This window comes from Phyllobates terribilis, unplaced genomic scaffold (assembly GCF_046119375.1).
Source record: "Phyllobates terribilis strain yellow unplaced genomic scaffold, ASM4611937v1 Scaffold_3__8_contigs__length_932513732, whole genome shotgun sequence".
Lineage (NCBI taxonomy): Eukaryota > Metazoa > Chordata > Amphibia > Anura > Dendrobatidae > Phyllobates > Phyllobates terribilis.
This window is the reverse complement of record NW_027362763.1, coordinates 18,130,675-18,154,044: the sequence shown is the minus strand read 5'-3', so window position 1 is coordinate 18,154,044 and position 23,370 is coordinate 18,130,675. Positions and strand designations below refer to the sequence as shown.

Genomic DNA, 23,370 nt, shown 5'->3' with positions numbered 1-23,370 from the left:
GAAGTTAAGTATCAAGGTTTATTTTTTTATTTTTAACCATTCTAAAGGTCACACTATATAAATCCATGCTGTTTGCATGGATTTATATAGTGTGACCTAGTTGTCAAGCACTTTGAAAGTGATGCTAAAATCGCTTTGAAAGCGCATGTGAATCCGCATGTATTACGCAGGAAAAACGCATGTACAATCTGCATGCGTTTTTTCTGCCAGGGAGATGCAGAAATGCTGCAGAAATTTTCTGCTTCATTTCTGCATCGTGGGCACATAGCCTAAGGCAACGTTCACACATATAGTATTGTCAGTATTTTACATCAGTATTTGTAAGCCAAAACCAGGAGTGAATGAAAAATGCAGAAGTGGTGACAACTTGTTTCTATTATACTTTTCCTCTGATTTTCCACTCCTGATTTTGGCTGACCAAATACTGAACATGTGAATGTGACCATAAAGTGATGCTTTTGTGAAAAAAAATCATGCGATCAATTTTAAATTCCAACTAGATGATCCCAGCAAGAAATGTGAGGGAAACCTAATGGTTTCGTTAAGTTGTAAAGTAGAAGATGAAGATGTCATGCAGCACACTCCAGGACAAAGCATCAATGCCCTTCCTGTACATCCGGGACCTCCCCCTAATCATGAGGAGTCTTCTCCTGACCAAGGACAGATTGGTTCCACAAGTGCTGTTCAGAAAGTCAATAAAAAGGTTCAACCTGGAAAACCGTTTACAAAAAACTCCGGTCTTTTCTCCTCTGTCACTAATTCTGTGTGGAAAAAGTTGTATTCATGTTCAATGTGTGGGAAATGTTTTACAGATAAAACTAGGTTTACTTCACATGAGAGAATTCACACAGGAGAAAAACCGTACTCATGTTCTGAATGTGGGAAATGTTTTGCAAACAAATCATATCTAGTTTCACATCAGAGAATTCACACAGGAGTGAAGCCGTATTCTTGTTCAGAATGTGGAAAATGTTTTACAAGCAAAGCTCATCTGGTTTCACATGAGACAATTCACACAGGAGTGAAGCCGTATTCATGTTCTCTATGTGGAAAATGCTTTACAAATAAAACTAGGCTTACCACACATGAGAGAATTCACACTGGAGAGAGGCCGTATTCATGTTCTGAATGTGGAAAACGTTTTACTTGTAGATCACATCTTATTGCACATCAGAGAAGACACATAGGAGAGAAGCCGTACTCATGTTCACAATGTGGGAAATGCTTTACAGATAAAACTAGTCTTACTACACATGAGAGAAGTCACACGGGAGAGAAGCCGTATTCATGTTCACAATGTGGGAAATGTTTTATAGAAAAAGCGCATCTTGTTAGACATGAGAGAATTCACACGGAAGAGAAGCCATATTCATGTTCAAAGTGTGTAAAATATTTTAAAAATAAATCCAGTCTTGTTAGACATGAGAGAGATCACACAGGAGAGAAGCCGTATTCATGTTCAGAATGTGAGAAATGTTTTACAAATAAATCCAGTCTTGTTAGACATGAGAGGATTCACACAGGTGAGAGACCATACTCTTGTTCAGAATGTGGAAGATCTTTTAGAAATAAATCTAATCTTGTTACACATCAGAAAACTCATACAGGAAAGACGTTGTATTCATGTTCACTATGTCGGAAATGTTTTACAGATAAATCAAGTCTTGTTGAACATCAAAGAATTCACACAGGGGAGAAGTCATTCACATGTTCTGAATGTGGAAAACATTTTATGCAGAAATTGTATCTTGCCAGACATGAGAGAATTCACACAAGAGAGAAGCTGTAATCATGTTCATAATGCATGAAATCACTTATAGATACATTCCCTCTTATTAAACATCAGAGAAGTCCTATAGGAGAGAAAGTGACATTATGTTCTGAATGTGAGAACTATTTTCTGCAGAAAGAGCATGTAGTTACACATGAGAGAATCCACATTCATGATCACAGTGTGAGAATATATATAGATAAATCTAGTTAAACAGAGAATTCACACAGGAGTGAAAGTGTCTTCTTGTTCCGAATGTTTTAAACCTAAAGCTCATCTTGTTTCACATGAGACAATTCGCACACTTGTTTACATGTGGAGAATGCTTTAACGATGAAATTAGACTTCCTACTCATGAGAAGTCACACTGTAGAGAAGCCATATTCATGTTCAGAATGTTGAAAACATTTTTTATAGATCACATCTTCTTGCTTATCAGAAAAGAAATATGGGAGAGAAGTCATATTCATGTTCTTTTTGTGTAAAATGCTGTGCAGATAAAACTAGTCTTGCTGTGCATGAGCGAATTCACACAGGAGAGAAGCCGTAATGCTGTTCATAGTGTGGGAAATCACTTCTAGATCAATTCCTTCTTATTAAGCATCACAGAAGTCATACAGTAGAGAAACTGTATTTATGTTCTGAATGGGGGAAAAGTTTTCTGCAGAAAGAACATCTAGTTACACATGAGAGAAATCAGACAGCAGAGGATCCATATTTGTGGTTACAGTGTGGGAAATCATTTATAAATAAATCAAATCTAATTAGACACCCAGGAATTCACAGGAGAGAATTCGTATTCATGGGAGGGAAATGCTTATCAGTACTCAGATCGCAGACAAGATATTCTAACCCTAACTTTAAATGGTAAGATAATGACCTATGAACCTAGAACAACATTGATATTTTACTTCACACGTAAAATAATGCTTTCATTGTGTTACCATAGGAAAGGTCTTACATGAAGTGTTTCTTTGTTGACACAACCATTGGATGATCTCCCATCATCTTGCTCTGAGCAATGTGTAATGTTATGATACGATTTTTTCTATATAGTTCTTTTTATCCACTGTTTGTGTAAATCCTTTTTCTTGAGCATTTGGTGAATTTAGTTATCTCACTCTGTATCAGACGTTTGTTGCAGACTGTACTGATGCCAAGTTAAAAAAGCTTTACACTGTGTTTCAAATTATTATGAAAATTGCATTTAAGTGTCTTAAATATGTAATTGTTTGTTTCTCCCATAAACTCTTTTGGATCTTTGGATCACTGACGTCAATCTCAAACACCTGTGATAATTGGTTTGCCAGGTAAGCCCTTAAGGGCAGAGACAGACTGCCACATTTCTCGCGCGAGTATCGCAATGTAAACCTCGTACTGGCTGTCTGCTCTCCGGACCTGAGTTTGACAGCTGCATAGAAATACCTCATGCCGTCACGCTCAGGTCAGGAGAGGTGCCGGCCAGTCCGTGCACTGCGATGCGATCATCACACGAATTATACAGTAGTCTGTCTCTGCCCGAAGAAGGATGTTCCACATTATTAAGCAGCCGCAGGTTTCAAGCAATATGGGAAAGAAAAAGGATCTCTGCCTCCAAAAAGCATCAAATAGTGCAATGCCCCGGAAAAGGTGTGAAATAATTACCGTAGATATTTCATAAAAACGTAAACGTGATCATAGTACTGTGAGCAGATTTGTGGCTGTTACACAGCACGGACGGGTTAGTGCAGACAAAGGCGTAATGAGGATGGTTTCTGCCAAACAAATTCATCGGCTTAAGAGAGCAGCTGCTAAAATACTATCACAAAGCAGCAAACAGGTATGTGAAGCTGCTGCAGTTGTGCATAAACCTACTATTCGGCCGGCCCTAAACAGTGCGGTCTCAAGCAGCAATGGCTGCTGTGGCCCCGACACACATGAAGACTCATTGTAAACCGGCCATGTTCACTGACGATGCCGTGCAACCCTGGATGGAGTAGTGGATGGCGACCATGTCCCCAACCTGGTTCCATCTCATCAAGGAGTTGGCAGAGTCGTGTTTTGGGCCAGAATCATAGTGAGAGAGCTGGAATCCCCTTCAGGGTCCTTGAAGATGTGATAATGACCTTGGCAAAGCAATATAGAGCCAACTGTCAGACAGAAACAGTGCACATAATATGAGAAAACCTCATAGTAAAAGTTAATACATCTAAAATGTATAATGGCAGCACAAAGCAAAATATTCCATACTATGGCTATATGAAATACAATATAAGCCTATTCACACAAAATATAGCCAAAGATAGGGGGAAGGAAGGAAATATAAATCTTTATTAGGTCACAATGTAGACAAAAAACATTTTGATAAAAAGGCACAGTGAGCAAACACCGATCGGCACAAAACAGCAGGAGGGGATGATGTAGATATAGTAAATATAGCAGCACCAATAAATAAGGTAACTATCTGATAGAACAATGTCCAACAGACTAGAAGTGGAATATAGGGAGCAAAGTATAGAAACAGCTCAGTATTTAGTAAATGGGCAAATCCATACACCTACTCATACACTGCATTCATCTGCTGGAATGGCACCAGGTCCCAGTGCGCTTTTGAGCATTCGCCATTGTCTAAAAAAACAAAGCCCCATCTCATACTGCAAATAAACCTCCGAGTCAATGGCTGCTATGCACATAAAGGAGAGAAACTAATCTGAGAAATAGTGTTTGCATAATATTTTGGAACGCGGTGTCACGAGTTATAGTTATTCTCTATCCACTGAATAGGGGGCAGTTATTTTATGGCTAGGGATCTGACCACTGGGACCTCCAGTGACCACAAGGACAGGTCTTTGGAACACCAAGAACAACCAGTCATGTAGTGAAGGTGCACATGTTTGACCTTTGCTACATTTAGTGGCTATGGGACTGCAGGAGAAAGTAGAGCTTTGTACTAGAATACTTCTGGCAGTCCTAGGATCATGATCGAGCATTCCTACAAATGGTTATTCCCCGAAAATCAGGTTGTGTAGAAGGACCATAAATTTACACCAACTATTAATTGGCTTACTGTTAACCAAATATTTGCACCAAAATGTCATAACTGGTTTGGCTCAAAGTGTTGCATCAAAAGCCATGCCCCCTCTCCAGAGCGCAAGATGCCGTCCGTGTTACATAAGATACACTGCTCAAAAAAATAAAGGGAACACTTAAACAACAGAATATAACTCCAAGTGAATCAAACTTCTGTGAAATCAAACTGTCCACTTAGGAAGCAACACTGATTGACAATCAATTTCACATGCTGTTCCGCAAATGGAATAGACAATAGATGGAAATTATTGGCAATTATCAAGACACTCTCAATAAAGGAGTGGTTCTGCAGGTGGGGACCACAGACCACATCTCGGTACAAATGCTTTTTGGCTGATATTTTGGTCACTTTTGAATGTTGGTTGTGCTGTCACACTCGTGGTAGCATGAGATGGACTCTACAACCCACAGAAGTTGCTCAGGTAGTGCAGCTCATCCAGGATGGCACATCAATGCGAGCTGTGGCAAGAAGGTTTGCTGTGTCTGTCAGCGTAGTGTCCAGAGGCTGGAGGCGCTACCAGGAGACGTGGAGGGGGCCATAGGAGGGCAACAACCCAGCAGCAGGACCGCTACCTCCGCCTTTGTGCAAGGAGGAACAGGAGGAGCACTGCCAGAGCCCTGCAAAATGACCTCCAGCAGGCGACAAATGTGCATGTGTCTGCACAAATGGTTAGAAACCGACTCCATGAGGGTGGTATGAGGGCCCGACGTCCACAGATGGGGGTTGTGCTCACAGCCAAACACCGTGCAGGACGCTTGGCATTTGCCACAGAACACCAGGATTGGCAAAGTCGCCACTGGCGCCCTATGCTCTTCACAGATGAAAGCAGGTTCACACTGAGCACATGTGACAGACGTGACAGAGTCTGGAGACGCCGTGGAGAGCGATCTGCTGCCTGCAACATCCTTCAGCATGACCGGTTTGGCAGTGGGTCAGTAATGGTGTGGGGTGGCATTTCTTTGGAGGGCCGCACAGCCCTCCATGTGCTCGCCAGAGGTAGCCTGACTGCCATTAGGTACCAAGATGAGATCCTCAGACCCCTTGTGAGACCATATGCTGGTGCGGTTGGCCCTGGGTTCCTCCTAATGCAGGACAATGCCAGACCTCATGTGTCTGGAGTGTGTCAGCAGTTCCTGCAAGATGAAGGCATTGAAGCTATGGACTGGCCGCCCGTTCCCCAGACCTGAATCCGATTGAGCACATCTGGGACATCATGTCTCGCTCCATCCACCAACGTCACGTTGCACCACAGACTGTCCAGGAGTTGGCGGATGATTTAGTCCAGGTCTGGGAGGCGATCCCACAGGAGACCATCCGCAACCTCATCAGGAGCATGCCCAGGCGTTGTAGGGAGGTCATACAGGCACGTGGAGGCCACACACAATACTCAGCCTCATCAAGAGCATGCCCAGGTGTTGTAGGGAGGTCATACAAGCACATGGAGGCCACACACAATACTCAGCCTCATCAGGAGCATGCCCAGGCGTTGTATGGAGGTCATACAGGCACGTGGAGGCCACACACAATACTCAGCCTCATCAGGAGCATGCCCAGGCGTTGTAGGGAGGTCATACAGGCACGTGGAGGCCACACACAATACTCAGCCTCATCAGGAGCATGCCCAGGCATTGTAGGGAGGTCATACAGGCACGTGGATGCCACACACAATACTGAGACTCATCAGAAGCATGCCCAGGCGTTGTAGGGAGGTCATACAGGCACGTGGAGGCCACACACAATACTCAGCCTCATCAGGAGCATGCCCAGGCGTTGTAAGGAGGTCATACAGGCACGTGGAGGCCACACACAATACTCGGCCTCATCAGGAGCATGCCCAGGCGTTGTAGGGAGGTCATACAGGCACGTGGAGGCCACATACAATACTCAGCCTCATCAGGAGCATGCCCAGGCATTGTAGGGAGGTCATACAGGCACGTGGAGGCCACACACAATACTCGGCCTCATCAGGAGCATGCCCAGGCGTTGTAGGGAGGTCATACAGGCACGTGGAGGCCACATACAATACTCAGCCTCATCAGGAGCATGCCCAGGCATTGTAGGGAGGTCATACAGGCACGTGGAGGCCACACACAATACTCAGCCTCATCAGGAGCATGCCCAGGCGTTGTAGAGAGGTCATACAGGCACGTGGAGGCCACACACAATACTCAGCCTCATCAGGAGCATGCCCAGGCGTTGTAGGGAGGTCATACAGGCACGTGGAGGCCACACACAATACTCAGCCTCATCAGGAGCATGCCCAGGCGTTGTAGGAATGTCATACAGGCACGTGGAGGCCACACACAATACTCAGCCTCATCAGGAGCATGCCCAGGCGTTGTAGGGAGGTCATACAGGCACGTGGAGGCCACACACAATACTCAGCCTCATCAGGAGCATGCCCAGGCGTTGTAGGAAGGTCATACAGGCACGTGGAGGCCACACACAATACTCAGCCTCATCAGGAGCATGCCCAGGCGTTGTAGGGAGGTCATACAGGCACGTGGAGGCCACACACAATACTCAGCCTCATCAGGAGCATGCCCAGGCGTTGTAGGGAGGTCATACAGGCACGTGGAGGCCACACACAATACTCAGCCTCATTGTGACTTGTTTTAAGGACATTACATCAAAGTTGGAACAGCCTGTAGTGTGTGTTTCCACTTTAATTTTGGGGGTGACGCCAAATCCAGGCCTCCATTGGTTAATAAATTTGATTTCCATTGATGATTTTTGTGTGATTTTGTTCTCAGCACATTCAGCTTTCTACAGAACAAAGTATTCACTGAGAAGATTTCATTCATTCAGATCTAGGATGGGTTATGTGAGTTTTCCCTTTATTTTTTTGAGCAGTGTGTATATATATATATATATATATATATATATATATATATATATATATATATATATATATATATATATATACAGTGCTGGCCAAAAGTATTGGCACCCCTGCAATTCTGTCAGATAATACTCAGTTTCTTCCTGAAAATGATTGCAATCACAAATTCTTTGGTATTATTATCTTCATTTAATTTGCTTGCAAGGAAAAAACACAAAAGAGAATGAAGCAAAAATCAAATCATTGATCATTTCATACAAAACTCCAAAAAAGGGCCAGACAAAAGTATTGGCACCCTCAGCCTAATACTTGGTTGCACAACCTTTAGCCAACATAACTGGGAACAACCGCTTCCGGTAACCATCAATGAGTTTCTTACAATGCTCTGCTGGAATTGTAGACCATTCTTCTTTGGCAAACTGCTCCAGGTCTCTGATATTTGAAGGGTGCCTTCTCCAAACTGCCATTTTGAGATCTCTCCACAGGTGTTCTATGGGATTCAGGTCTGGACTCATTGCTGGCCACCTTAGAAGTCTCCAGTGCTTTCTCTCAAACCATTTTATAGTGCTTTTGGAAGTGTGTTTTGGGTCATTGTCCTGCTGGAAGACCCATGACCTCTGAGGGAGACCCAGCTTTCTCACACTGGGCCCTACATTATGCTGCAAAATTTGTTGGTAGTCATCAGACTTCATAATGCCATGCACACGGTCAAGCAGTCCAGTGCCAGAGGCAGCAAAGCAACCCCAAAACATCAGGGAACCTCCGCCGTGTTTGACTGTAGGGACCGTGTTCTTTTCTTTGAATGCCTCTTTTTTTTCCTGTACACTCTATGTTGATGCTTTTTCACAAAAAGCTCTACTTTTGTCTCATCTGACCAGAGAACATTCTTCCAAAACGTTTTAGGCTTTCTCAGGTAAGTTTTGGCAAACTCCAGCCTGGCTTTTTTATGTCTCGGGGTAAGAAGTGGGGTCTTCCTGGGTATCCTACCATACAGTCCCTTTTCATTCAGACGTCGACGGATAGTACGGGTTGACACTGTTGTACCCTCGGACTGCAGGGCAGCTTGAACTTGTTTGGATGTTAGTCGAGGTTCTTTATCCACCATCCGCACAATCTTGCGTTGAAATCTCTCGTCAATTTTTCTTTTCCGTCCACATCTAGGGAGGTTAGCCACAGTGCCATGGGCTTTAAACTTCTTGATGACACTGCGCACGGAAGACACAGGAACATTCAGGTCTTTGGAGATGGACTTGTAGCCTTGAGATTGCTCATGCGTCCTCACAATTTGGTTTCTCAAGTCCTCAGACAGTTCTTTGGTCTTCTTTCTTTTCTCCATGCTCAATGTGGTACACACAAGGACACAGGACAGAGGTTGAGTCAACTTTAATCCATGTTAACTGGCTGCAAGTGTGATTTAGTTATTGCCAACACCTGTTAGGTGCCACAGGTAAGTTACAGGTGCTGTTAATTACACCAATTAGAGAAGCATCAGGCTGAGTTCACACGATGCGTATTTAATGCGTTTCCGCGGCGTTTTTGCAGTTGCGTAAACGCCGCGGAAACGCATTAAAAACGCATGGTAGAAGGGCAGCAATGTTCCCCAATTGAAATCCGCATGTGCTGTGCCCATGATGCGGATTTTTCCACAGCGTAAACGCTGCGCTCAAAGATCCGCAGCATGTCAATTAATTTTGCGTAAACGCGGCGTTTTCGTTGCCATTGACTTGCATTAGAACGCGCCAATTCCGCAAGACTGCATTTGTACTTGCGTTATTGGCGCGTTCTAATGTGTGGATGGTACCCGGGTGTGGAGGAGAGGAGAGTCTCCTCCACACCCAGGTACCATTAAAATAGCTGTAAAACAAGAATAAAATAAAAAATAAATGTATACTTACCTTCTGTCGGCCCGCGCACCGCTCCTGTTTGGTTCCCGGCACTTGTGAGTTGAAGGACCTGCTCTGACGTCAGAGTCATGTGACGGGTCACGTGACGATGACGTCGGCAGGTCTTTCAATTTAAAGTTGCCGGCGAGGGAGAACGGATTGAGCAGGACAGCGTGGGCCATCAGAGGTAAGTATATACACTCTCTCGGGTCACAGTATATAAATCCATGCTGTTTGCATGGATTTATATAGTGTGACCTAGTTGTCAAGCACTTTTCAAGTGATGCTAAAATCGCCTGGAAAGCGCTTGTCAATCCACATGCGGAAACACATGTGAATAACGCTTCAAATCCGCATGTATTTGGCAGGAAAAACACATGCACACTCTGCATGCGTTTTTTCAGCCAGGGAGATGCAGAAATTTTCTGCTTCATTTCTGCATCGTGTGCACATACCCTCGCATGATTTTTTAAAGGGTGCCAATACTTTTGTCCACCCCCTTTTTTAGGTTTGGTGTGGAATTATATCCAATTTGGCTTTAGGACAATTCTTTTTGTGTTTTTTTCATTGAAGACAAATTAAATGAAGAGAATAATATCAAAGAATTTGTGATTGCAATTATTTTCAGGAAGAAGCCGAGTATTATCTGAATTGCAGGGGTGCCAATACTTTTGGCCAGCACTGTATATATATATATATATATATATATATATATACAGTACAGACCAAAAGTTTGGACACACCTTCTCATTTAAAGATTTTTCTGTATTTTCATGACTATGAAAATTGTATATTCACACTGAAGGCATCAAAACTATGAATTAACACATGTGCAATTATATACTTAACAAAAAAATGTGAAACAACTGAAAATATGTCTTATATTCTAGGTTCTTCACAGTAGCCACCTTTTGCTTTGATGACTGCTTTGCACACTCTTGGCATTCTCTTGATGAGCTTCCAGAGGTAGTCACCGGAAATGGTTTTCACTTCACAGGTGTGCCCTGTCAGGTTTAATAAGTGGGATTTCTTGCCTTATAAATGGGGTTGGGACCATTAGTTGTGTTGTGCAGAAGTCAGGTGGATACACAGCTGATAGTCTTACTGAATAGACTGTTAGAATTTGTATTATGGCAAGAAAAAAGCAGCAAAGTAAAGAAAAACAAGTGGCCATCATTACTTTAAGAAATGAAGGTCAGTCAGTCCGAAAAATTGGGAAAACTTTGAAAATGTCCCCAAGTGCAGTTGCAAAAACCATCAAGCGCTACAAAGAAACTGGCTCACATGAGGACCACCCCAGGAAAGGAAGACCAAGAGTCACCTCTGCTTCTGAGGATAAGTTTATCCGAGTCATCAGCCTCAGAAATCGCAGATTAACAGCAGCTCAGATTAGAGACCAGGTCAATGTCACACAGAGTTTTAGCAGCAGACACATCTCTACAACAACTGTTAAGAGGAGACTTTGTGCAGCAGGCCTTCATGGTAAAATAGCTGCTAGGAAACCACTGCTAAGGACAGGCAACAAGCAGAAGAGACTTGTTTGGGCAAAAGAATACAAGGAATGGACATTAGACCAGTGGAAATCTGTGCTTTGGTCTGATGAGTCCAAATTTGAGATCTTTGGTTCCAACCACCGTGTCTTTGTGCGACGCAGAAAAGGTGAACGGATGGACTCTACATGCCTGGTTCTCACCATGAAGCATGGAGGAGGAGGTGTGATGGTGTGGGGGGGGGGGGGCTTTGCTGGTGACACTGTTGGGAATTTATTCAAAATTGAAGGCATACTGAACCAGCATGGCTACCACAGCATCTTACAGCGGCATGCTATTCCATCCGGTTGGAGTTTAGTTGGACCATCATTTATTTTTCAACAGGACAATGACCCCAAACACACCTCCAGGCTGTGTAAGGGCTATTTGACCAAGAAGGAGAGTGATGGGGGGCTACGCCAGATGACCTGGCCTCCACAGTCACCAGACCTGAACCCAATCGAGATGGTTTGGGATGAGCTGGACCGCAGAGTGAAGGCAAAAGGGCCAACAAGTGCTAAGCATCTCTGGGAACTCCTTCAAGATTGTTGGAAGACCATTTCCGGTGACTACCTCTTGAAGCTCATCAAGAGAATGCCAAGAGTGTGCAAAGCAGTCATCAAAGCAAAAGGTGGCTACTTTGAAGAACCTAGAATATAAGACATATTTTCAGTTGTTTCACACTTTTTTGTTAAGTATATAATTCCACATGTGTTAATTCATAGTTTTGATGCCTTCAGTGTGAATGTACAATTTTCATAGTCATGAAAATACAGAAAAATCTTTAAATGAGAAGGTGTGTCCAAAGTTTTGGTCTGTACTGTATTCGTGTATATATATATATATATGTAATATATCCGGAGGAGACAATATATACATATATATATATACAGTACAGACCAAAAGTTTGGACACACCTTCTCATTTAAAGATTTTCCTGTATTTTCTTGACTATGAAAATTGTACATTCACACTGAAGGCATCAAAACTATGAATTAACACATGTGGAATTATATACTTAACAAAAAAGTGTGAAGCAAGTGAAAATATGTCTTATATTCTAGGTTCTTCACAGTAGCCACCTTTTGCTTTGATGACTGCTTTGCACACTCTTGGCATTCTCTTGAAGAACTTCAAGAGGTAGTCACCGGAAATGGTTTTCACTTCACAGGTGTGCCCTGTCAGGTTTAATAAGTGGGATTTCTTGCCTTATAAATGGGGTTGGGACCATCAGTTGTGCTGTGCAGAAGTCTGGTGGATACACAGCTGATAGTCCTACTGAATAGACTGTTAGAATTTGTATTATGGCAAGAAAAAAGCAGCTAAGTAAAGAAAAACGAGTGGCCATCATTACTTTAAGAAATTAAGGTCAGTCAGTCCGAAAAATTGGGCAAACTCTGAAAGTGTCTCCAAGTGCAGTTGCAAAAACCATCAAGCGCTACAAAGAAACTGGCTCACATGAGGACCGCCCCAGGAAAGGAAGACCAAGAGTCACCTCTGCTTCTGAGGATAAGTTTATCTGAGTCACCAGCCTCAGAAATCGCAGGTTAACAGCAGCTCAGATTAGAGACCAGGTCAATGCCACACAGAGTTCTAGCAGCAGACACGTCTCTTCAACAACTGTTAAGAGGAGACTTTGTGCAGCAGGCCTTCATGGTAAAATAGCTGCTAGGAAACTACTGCTAAGGACAGGCAACAAGCAGAAGAGACTTGTTTGGGCTAAAGAACACAAGGAATGGACAGTAGACCAGTGGAAATCTGTGCTTTGGTCTGATGAGTCCAAATTTGAGATTTTTGGTTCCAACCACTGTGTCTTTGTGCGACGCAGAAAAGGTGAACGGATGGACTCTATATGCCTGGTTCCCACCGTGAAGCATGGAGGAGGAGGTGTGATGGTGTGGTCGTGCTTTGCTGGTGACACTGTTGGAGATTTATTCAAAATTGAAGGCATACTGAACCAGCATGGCTACCCCAGCATCTTGCAGCGGCATGCTATTCCATCCGGTTTGCGTTTAGTTGGGCCATCATTTATTTTTCAACAGGACAATGACCCCAAACACACCTCCAGGCTGTGTAAGGGCTATTTGACCAAGAAGGAGAGTGATGGGGGGCTACGCCAGATGACCTGGCCTCCACAGTCACCAGACCTGAACCCAATCGAGATGGTTTGGGGTGAGCTGGACCACAGAGTGAAGGCAAAAGGGCCAACAAGTGCTAAGCATCTCTGGGAACTCCTTCAAGATTGTTGGAAGACCATTTCCGGTGACTACCTCTTGAAGCTCATCAAGAGAATGCCAAGAGTGTGCAAAGCAGTCATCAAAGCAAAAGGTGGCTACTTTGAAGAACCTAGAATATAAGACATATTTTCAGTTGTTTCACACTTTTTTGTTAAGTATATAATTCCACATGTGGTAATTCATAGTTTTGATGCCTTCAATGTGAATGTACAATTTTTATAGTCATGAAAATACAGAAAAATCTTTAAATGAGAAGGTGTGTCCAAACTTTTGTTCTGTACTGTATATATATATTGTCTCTAGTTGTCTCCTCAGGATATATTATATATATATATATTGTCTCTAGTTGTCTCCTCAGGATATATTATATATATATATATATTGTCTCTAGTTGTCCCCTCAGGATATATTATATATATATATATATATATATATATATATATATATATATATATATTGTCTCTAGTTGTCCCCTCAGGATATATTATATATATATATTGTCTCTAGTTGTCTCCTCAGGATATATTATATATATATATTGTCTCTAGTTGTCTCCTCAGGATATATTATATATATATATATATTGTCTCTAGTTGTCTCCTCAGGATATATTATTATATATATATATATATATATATATATATATATATATATAGTCTCTAGTTGTCTCCTCAGGATATATATTATATATATATATATATATTGTCTCTAGTTGTCTCCTCAGGATATATTATATATATATATTGTCTCTAGTTGTCTCCTCAGGATATATTATATATATATACAGTACAGACCAAAAGTTTGGACACACCTTCTCATTTAAAGATTTTTCTGTATTTTCATGACTATGAAAATTGTACATTCACACTGAAGGCATCAAAACTATGAATTAACACATGTGGAATTATATACTTAACAAAAAAGTGTGAAACAACTGAAAATATGTCTTATATTCTAGGTTCTTCAAAGTAACCACCTTTTGCTTTGATGACTGCTTTGCACACTCTTGGCATTCTCTTGATGAGCTTCAAGAGAAATGGTTTTCACTTCACAGGTGTGCCCTGTCAGGTTTAATAAGTGGGATTTCTTGCCTTATAAATGGGGTTGGGACCATCAGTTGTGTTGTGCAGAAGTTAGGTGGATACACAACTGATAGTCCTACTGAATAGACTGTTAGCTGCTTTTTTTCTTGCCATAATACAAATTCTAAGTAAAGAAAAAAGAGTGGCCATCATTACTTTAAGAAATGAAGGTCAGTCAGTCCGAAAAATTGGGCAAACTTTGAAAGTGTCCCCTAGTGCAGTTGCAAAAACCATCAAGCGCTACAAAGAAACTGGCTCACATGAGGACCGCCCCAGGAAAGGAAGACCAAGAGTCACCTCTGCTTCTGAGGATAAGTTTATCCGAGTCACCGGCCTCAGAAATCGCAGGTTAACAGTAGCTCAGATTAGAGACCAGGTCAATGCCACACAGAGTTCTAGCAGCAGACACATCTGTTCAACAACTGTTAAGAGGAGACTTTGTGCAGCAGGCCTTCATGGTAAAATAGCTGCTAGGAAACCACTGCTAAGGACAGGCAACAAGCAGAAGAGACTTGTTTGGGCTAAAGAACACAAGGAATGGACATTAGACTAGTGGAAATCTGTGCTTTGGTCTGATGAGTCCAAATTTGAGATCTTTGGTTCCAACCACTGTGTCTTTGTCATGAACGGATGGACTCTACATGCCTGGTTACCACCGTGAAGCATGGAGGAGGAGGTGTGATGGTGTGGGGGTGCTTTTCTGGTGACACTGTTGGGGATTTATTCAAAATTGAAGGCATACTGAACCAGCATGGCTACCACAGTATCTTACAGAGCATTGCTATTCCATCCGGTTTGCGTTTAGTTGGACCATCATTTATTTTTCAACAGGACAATGACCCCAAACACACCTCCAGGCTGTGTAAGGGCTATTTGACCAAGAAGGAGAGTGATGGGGGGCTACGCCAGATGACCTGGCCTCCACAGTCACCAGACCTGAACCCAATCGAGATGGTTTGGGGTGAACTGGACCGCAGAGTGAAGGCAAAAGGGCCAACAAGTGCTAAGCATCTCTGGGAACTCCTTCAAGATTGTTGGAAGACCATTTCCGGTGACTACCTCTTGAAGCTCATGAAGAGAATGCCAAGAGTGTGCAAAGCAGTCATCAAAGCAAAAGGTGGCTACTTTGAAGAACCTAGAATATAAGAAATATTTTCAGTTGTTTCACACTTTTTTGTTAAGTATATAATTGCACATGTGTTAATTCATAGTTTTGATGCCTTCAGTGTGAATGTACAATTTCCATAGTCATGAAAATACAGAAAAAACTTTAAATAAGAAGGTGTGTCCAAACTTTTGGTCTGTACTGTATATATTGTCTCTAGTTGTCTCCTCAGGATATATTATATATATATATTGTCTCTAGTTGTCTCCTCAGGATATATATTATATATATATATATATATATATATATATATATATATATATATATTGTCTCTAGTTGTCTCCTCAGGATATATTATATATATATATATATATATATATATATATATATATATTATACATCTTAGACCTCAGTTCACATTGCTTGGTTTTTTGTCTTGTTTGCATTCTGTGCAATTTAAGGGTGTGGCATCCCCTTTGTTGAGCTGATTAGTATATATGTAGCTTACCACGGGCCTAGGTGGTCTGGAGTTGGGACCCGGTCCTATTTGTCTACCCTTTTATATGCATTACTTCAACTTTGATATACAGTAAGGTTTTTAATATAGACAGTATAGGTACCGTCCCAATTTAGGGTCACCTTGCCGCTGGTGGGACGGCTTGTATACTTTTTTTGATCAAAAATAGTTCAGTAAGTACCCTATATTTATTATGCAACTTTGCTTTACATTTATATATAATGATGGTAGGGTATGAGATATATTTTTGTCTTTTGTAGGTTTTGCTTCTTTTTGCTAGTGTGAACATGCTCCTATTTCTTGCATGTCTACCATCTTAGACCTCAGTTCACATTGCTTGGTATATTATATATATATATATTGTCTCTAGTTGTCCCCTCAGGATATATTATATATATATATTGTCTCTAGTTGTCCCCTCAGGATATATTATATATATATATTGTCTCTAGTTGTCTCCTCAGGATATATTATATATATATATATTGTCTCTAGTTGTCCCCTCAGGATATATTATATATATATATTGTCTCTAGTTGTCTCCTCAGGATATATTATATATATATATATTGTCTCTAGTTGTCCCCTCAGGATATATTATATATATATATATTGTCTCTAGTTGTCTCCTCAGGATATATTATATATATATATATTGTCTCTAGTTGTCCCCTCAGGATATATTATATATATATATTGTCTCTAGTTGTCCCCTCAGGATATATTATATATATATATTGTCTCTAGTTGTCCCCTCAGGATATATTATATATATATATTGTCTCTAGTTGTCCCCTCAGGATATATTATATATATATATATTGTCTCTAGTTGTCTCCTCAGGATATATTATATATATATATTGTCTCTAGTTGTCTCCTCAGGATATATTATATATATATATTTTGTCTCTAGTTGTCCCCTCAGGATATATTATATATATATATTGTCTCTAGTTGTCCCCTCAGGATATATTATATATATATATATTGTCTCTAGTTGTCTCCTCAGGATATATTATATATATATATATATAGTCTCTAGTTGTCCCCTCAGGATATATTATATATATATATATATATATATATATATATATATATATATATATATTGTCTCTAGTTGTCTCCTCAGGATATATTATATATATATATTGTCTCTAGTTGTCTCCTCAGGATATATTATATATATATATATTGTCTCTAGCTGTCCCCTCAGGATATATTATATATATATATATATATATATATAGTCTATAGTTGTCTCCTCAGGATATATTATATATATATATTGTCTCTAGCTGTCCCCTCAGGATATATTATATATATATATATATATATATATATATATATATATATATAGTCTATAGCTTTCTCCTCAGGATATATTATATATATATATATTGTCTCTAGTTGTCCCCTCAGGATATATTATATATATATATATATATTGTCTCTAGTTGTCTCCTCAGGATATATTATATATATATATTGTCTCTAGTTGTCTCCTCAGGATATATTATATATATATATATATTGTCTCTAGTTGTCCCCTCAGGATATATTATATATATATATATATATATTGTCTCTAGTTGTCCCCTCAGGATATATTATATATATATATTGTCTCTAGTTGTCCCCTCAGGATATATTATATATATATATATTGTCTCTAGTTGTCCCCTCAGGATATATTATATATATATATATATATTGTCTCTAGTTGTCCCCTCAGGATATATTATATATATATATATATTGTCTCTAGTTGTCTCCTCAGGATATATTATATATATATATTGTCTCTAGTTGTCTCCTCAGGATATATTATATATATATATTGTCTCTAGTTGTCTCCTCAGGATATATTATATATATATATATTGTCTCTAGTTGTCCCCTCAGGATATATTATATATATATATATATATTGTCTCTAGTTGTCTCCTCAGGATATATTATATATATATATATTGTCTCTAGTTGTCTCCTCAGGATATGTTATATATATATATATATATATTGTCTCTAGTTGTCTCCTCAGGATATATTATATATATATATATGTAGTCTCTAGTTGTCTCCTCAGGATATATTATATATATATTATATATATTGTCTCTAGTTGTCTCCTCAGGATATATTATATATATATATATATATAGTCTATAGTTGTCTCCTCAGGATATATTATATATATATTATATATATTGTCTCTAGTTGTCGCCTCAGGATATATTATATATATATATATTGTCTCTAGTTGTCTCCTCAGGATATATTATATATATATATATATATATATATTGTCTCTAGTTGTCTCCTCAGTATATATTATATATATATATATGTAGTCTCTAGTTGTCTCCTCAGGATATATTATATATATATTATATATATTGTCTCTAGTTGTCTCCTCAGGATATATTATATATATATATATTGTCTCTAGTTGTCTCCTCAGGATATATTATATATATATATATATATATATTGTCTCTAGTTGTCTCCTCAGGATATATTATATATATATATATGTAGTCTCTAGTTGTCTCCTCAGGATATATTATATATATTGTCTCTAGTTGTCTCCTCAGGATATATTATATATATATATATATATATAGTCTATAGTTGTCTCCTCAGGATATATTATATATATATTATATATATTGTCTCTAGTTGTCGCCTCAGGATATATTATATATATATATTGTCTCTAGTTGTCTCCTCAGGATATATTATATATATATATATATATATATATATTGTCTCTAGTTGTCTCCTCAGGATATATTATATATATATATATATATATTGTCTCTAGTTGTCGCCTCAGGATATATTATATATATATATATTGTCTCTAGTTGTCTCCTCAGGATATATTATATATATATATTTTGTCTCTAGTTGTCTCCTCAGGATATATTATATATATATATATATTGTCTCTAGTTGTCTCCTCAGGATATATTATATATATATAGTCTCTAGTTGTCCCCTCAGGATATATTATATATATATATTGTCTCTAGTTGTCCCCTCAGGATATATTATATATATATATATTGTCTCTAGTTGTCTCCTCAGGATATATTATATATATATATATATTGTCTCTAGTTGTCTCCTCAGGATATATTATATATATATAGTCTCTAGTTGTCCCCTCAGGATATATTATATATATATATTGTCTCTAGTTGTCCCCTCAGGATATATTATATATATATATATTGTCTCTAGTTGTCTCCTCAGGATATATTATATATATATATATTGTCTCTAGTTGTCTCCTCAGGATATATTATATATATATTGTCTCTAGTTGTCTCCTCAGTATATATTATATATATATATATTGTCTCTAGTTGTCTCCTCAGGATATATTATATATATATTGTCTCTAGTTGTCTCCTCAGGATATATTATATATATATTGTCTCTAGTTGTCCCCTCAGGATATATTATATATATATATATTGTCTCTAGTTGTCTCCTCAGGATATATTATATATATATTGTCTCTAGTTGTCGCCTCAGGATATATTATATATATATATTGTCTCTAGTTGTCTCCTCAGGATATATTATATATATATATATTGTCTCTAGTTGTCTCCTCAGGATATATTATATATATATATATTGTCTCTAGTTGTCTCCTCAGGATATATTATATATATATATTGTCTCTAGTTGTCTCCTCAGGATATATTATATATATATATATTGTCTCTAGTTGTCTCCTCAGGATATATTATACATATATATATTGTCTCTAGTTGTCTCCTCAGGATATATTATATATATATTGTCTCTAGTTGTCTCCTCAGGATATATTATATATATATATATATATATATATTGTCTCTAGTTGTCGCCTCAGGATATATTATATATATATATTTTGTCTCTAGTTGTCTCCTCAGGATATATTATATATATATATATTGTCTCTAGTTGTCCCCTCAGGATATATTATATATATATTGTCTCTAGTTGTCCCCTCAGGATATATTATATATATATATATATTGTCTCTAGTTGTCTCCTCAGGATATATATATATATATATATATATATATATATATATATATATATATTGTCTCTAGTTGTCCCCTCAGGATATATTATATATATATATAGTCTCTAGTTGTCTCCTCAGGATATATTATATATATATATATTGTCTCTAGTTGTCCCCTCAGGATATATTATATATATATATTGTCTCTAGTTGTCTCCTCAGGATATATTATATATATATATATTGTCTCTAGTTGTCCCCTCAGGATATATTATATATATATATTGTCTCTAGTTGTCTCCTCAGGATATATTATATATATATATATATTGTCTCTAGTTGTCTCCTCAGGATATATTATATATATATATATTGTCTCTAGTTGTCCCCTCAGGATATATTATATATATATATATTGTCTCTAGTTGTCTCCTCAGGATATATTATATATATATATATATATTGTCTCTAGTTGTCTCCTCAGGATATATTATATATATATATATATTGTCTCTAGTTGTCTCCTCAGGATATATTATATATATATACCGTATATTCCGGCGTATAAGACGACCTGGTGTATAAGACGACCCCCCTACTTTCCTGTTAAAATATAGAGTTTAGGATATATTCACCGTATAAGACTACCCCTTTTCCAACGCATACCAAACACCGGTAAAAATTTAAAAAAAACAGATTTGAATTTAACATGGTCCTTTTTTAATTTAAATTCTTATGACATGCAGGTATATAGCAGGAAAACTGTCACTCATAAACATATTAAAATAGGGGGGACCCCACGTCATTTTTTGGGGGGGTCCCCCATTCTAATAGCTAGTAAAGGCTAGGTATTCAGCTGGGGGCTGATATTAGTAGCCTGGGAAGCTCCGTGGGTATTACCCCCTTCCCAGACTTCAAACATCTGCCCCAGCCGTCTGCTTAACCTCCGCTAGAGACTATAATGATGGTGGATCCCACGCCAATTTTCTTTTTAAAAAATCCTTTATTTTAACACTAAATGACAATTGAGGGGTTAATAAAGATGCAGTCCCTAAATTATTAATTTTGTAATTAATTTTTCCCAAAAATGTTGACGTGGGGCTTCGCCATATTTTTGTGTCCAGCCAGGTACAGCAGGCAGGAACGGGCTGCCCCCAACCACCAGCTGCCTATTTGTACCTGGCCGGACACAACAATATAGGGAAGCCCTTTTTTTTTTAATTATTTCATGAAATAATTTAAAAAAAAAATACGTGGGGCTTCGCCCTATTTTTGTGTCCAGCCAGGTACAACTAGGCAGCTGGGGGCTGGAATCTGCAGCGCAGGGAGGCCCAAGCTTTCTGGGCCCCCCCTGCTGCAAATTGCAGTCCACAGCCACCCCGGAAAATGGCGCGTTCATAGAAGCGCCATCTTCTGGCGCTGTACCCAACTCATCCAGGGCCCTGGTGCGGTGGCTCACTGGGTAATAAAGGGGTTAGGGCCAGCTTGGCATTATCAGCTGGCCCTAAGCCCGAAATTCATGGGGTCACGCCAATATTAGACATGACCGCCATGAATTTCTAGTAAAGTAATTAAAAAAAACACAACACCCAGAATAAAGTCCTTTAATTGAAATAAAGACACAATTTTTTAATGTTCTAAATTAAACCATACTTACCATCACGCCCATTCCAGCTGAAGCCAACGATCTCCTGCAATAAAAGTAAAATAATAAAGCAACCTCATCCTTACCTCTCCATGGTTCCCAGGACCGGTCCAGCTCTGCTACATTCACATGACAGGCTGCACCGCAGCAGAACGCTGCCGTTCAGCTTGCCATGCGGCAGACACTGAGAAGCGCAGGCATGCTTGTGCTCCTCAGTGTCTGACTGTGACGGCATCCAGATGAGCCGAGATCATGTCCAATGAACTCGGCTCACCTCATGCACGTCACTGACAGCGTGGGAAAATTCTCCTGCTCCCCGCATGCGCAGTAGAAGTTTCCCACGCTGTCAATGACGGACGTCCAGGAGGTGAGCTGAGTTCATTGTCGGCTCATCTGGATGCCGTCACAGAGAGACACTGAGGAGCGCAAGCAAGCCTGCGCTTCTCAGTGTCTGCGGGATGAGAGGCTGGATGGCAGCGTTCTGCTGCGGTCCAGCCTGTCATCTCGATGTAGCAGAGCTGAAGCTGTCCTGGGAACCATGGAGAGGTAAGGATGAGGTTGGTTTATTATTTTTCTTTTATTGCAGGAGATCGTTGGCTTCAGCTGGAATGGGCGTGATGGTAAGTATGGTTTAATTTAGAACAATAAAGAATTGTGTCTTTATTTCAATTAAAGGACTTTATTCTGGGTGTTTGTGTTTTTTTGTAACTTTGACTATGGGGTTAGTAATGGGGGTGTCTTATAGACGCCTCTCCATTACTAACCTGGGCTTGATGTCAGCTGGCATTATAAGCTGACATCAACCCCAGCCCTATTACCCCCTGCCACCGCACCAGGGCAGCGTGGAAGAGCGAGGCTAAGTGCCAGAATTGGCGCATCCTATGAATGCGCCATTTCTGGGGCGGCTGACGGCTGGTGTTTCTAGCCTGGGAGGGGGCCAATATTCATGGCTCCCTTCCTGGGCTATTAATATCAGCCCCCAGCTGTCTGCCTAGCCTTTGCTAGCTATTAAATTAGGGGGGACCCCACGTCATTTTTTTGGGGGGGTTCCCCATTTTAATAGCTAGTAAAGACTAGGTATTCAGCTGGGGGCTGATATTAGTAGCCTGGGAAGCTCCGTGGGTATTACCCCCTTCCCAGGCTTCAAACATCTGCCCCAGCCGTCTGCTTAACCTCCGCTAGAGCCTAAAATTAAGGGGAACCCCACGCCAATTTTTTTAATAATAAATCCTTTATTTTAATACTAAATGACAAGTACAGTAACCAACACTATCACTGTACTTCATATATATGTGACTGACATGTTTCTATCTATCTAATCTATGTGTGAAGCTCTATTCTGTCTGTTATAAATTGTCGGGTACCGCTGCTGAATTGCCGGCCGGCTTTTTTAAAGAGACAGTGCATGAAAGCACTATTATTTGTTTTAATAAATCCTTTACACTAAATGACAAGTACAGTAAGCAACACTATCACTGTACTTCATATATATGTGACTGACATGTTTCTATCTATCTAATCTATGTGTGAAGCTCTATTCTTTCTATTCTAAATTGTCGGGTGCCGGCTTATGCCGCTGCTGAATTGCCGGCTTTTTATATATTGTCACAGAAGCGATGCGAACTTCCCTGCTCCGGACACAGCGCAGCGCTTCTGT

At 39.5% G+C, this 23,370-nt stretch overlaps 1 protein-coding gene across 1 annotated transcript in view; it reads left to right on the top strand.

Annotated features, from left to right (window-relative positions):
* The window catches only part of LOC141258704 (uncharacterized), a 40,871-nt gene extending 37,963 nt beyond the window's left edge, over positions 1 to 2,908 (top strand). The window contains exon 7 of the mRNA XM_073673726.1: positions 501 to 2,908. Within this exon, the coding sequence (XP_073529827.1) occupies positions 501 to 1,789 (1,289 nt within the window). The 3' untranslated portion in view covers positions 1,790 to 2,908. The remainder of the gene's footprint in view (positions 1 to 500) is intronic.
* The last annotated feature ends 20,462 nt before the right edge of the window (positions 2,909 to 23,370 follow it).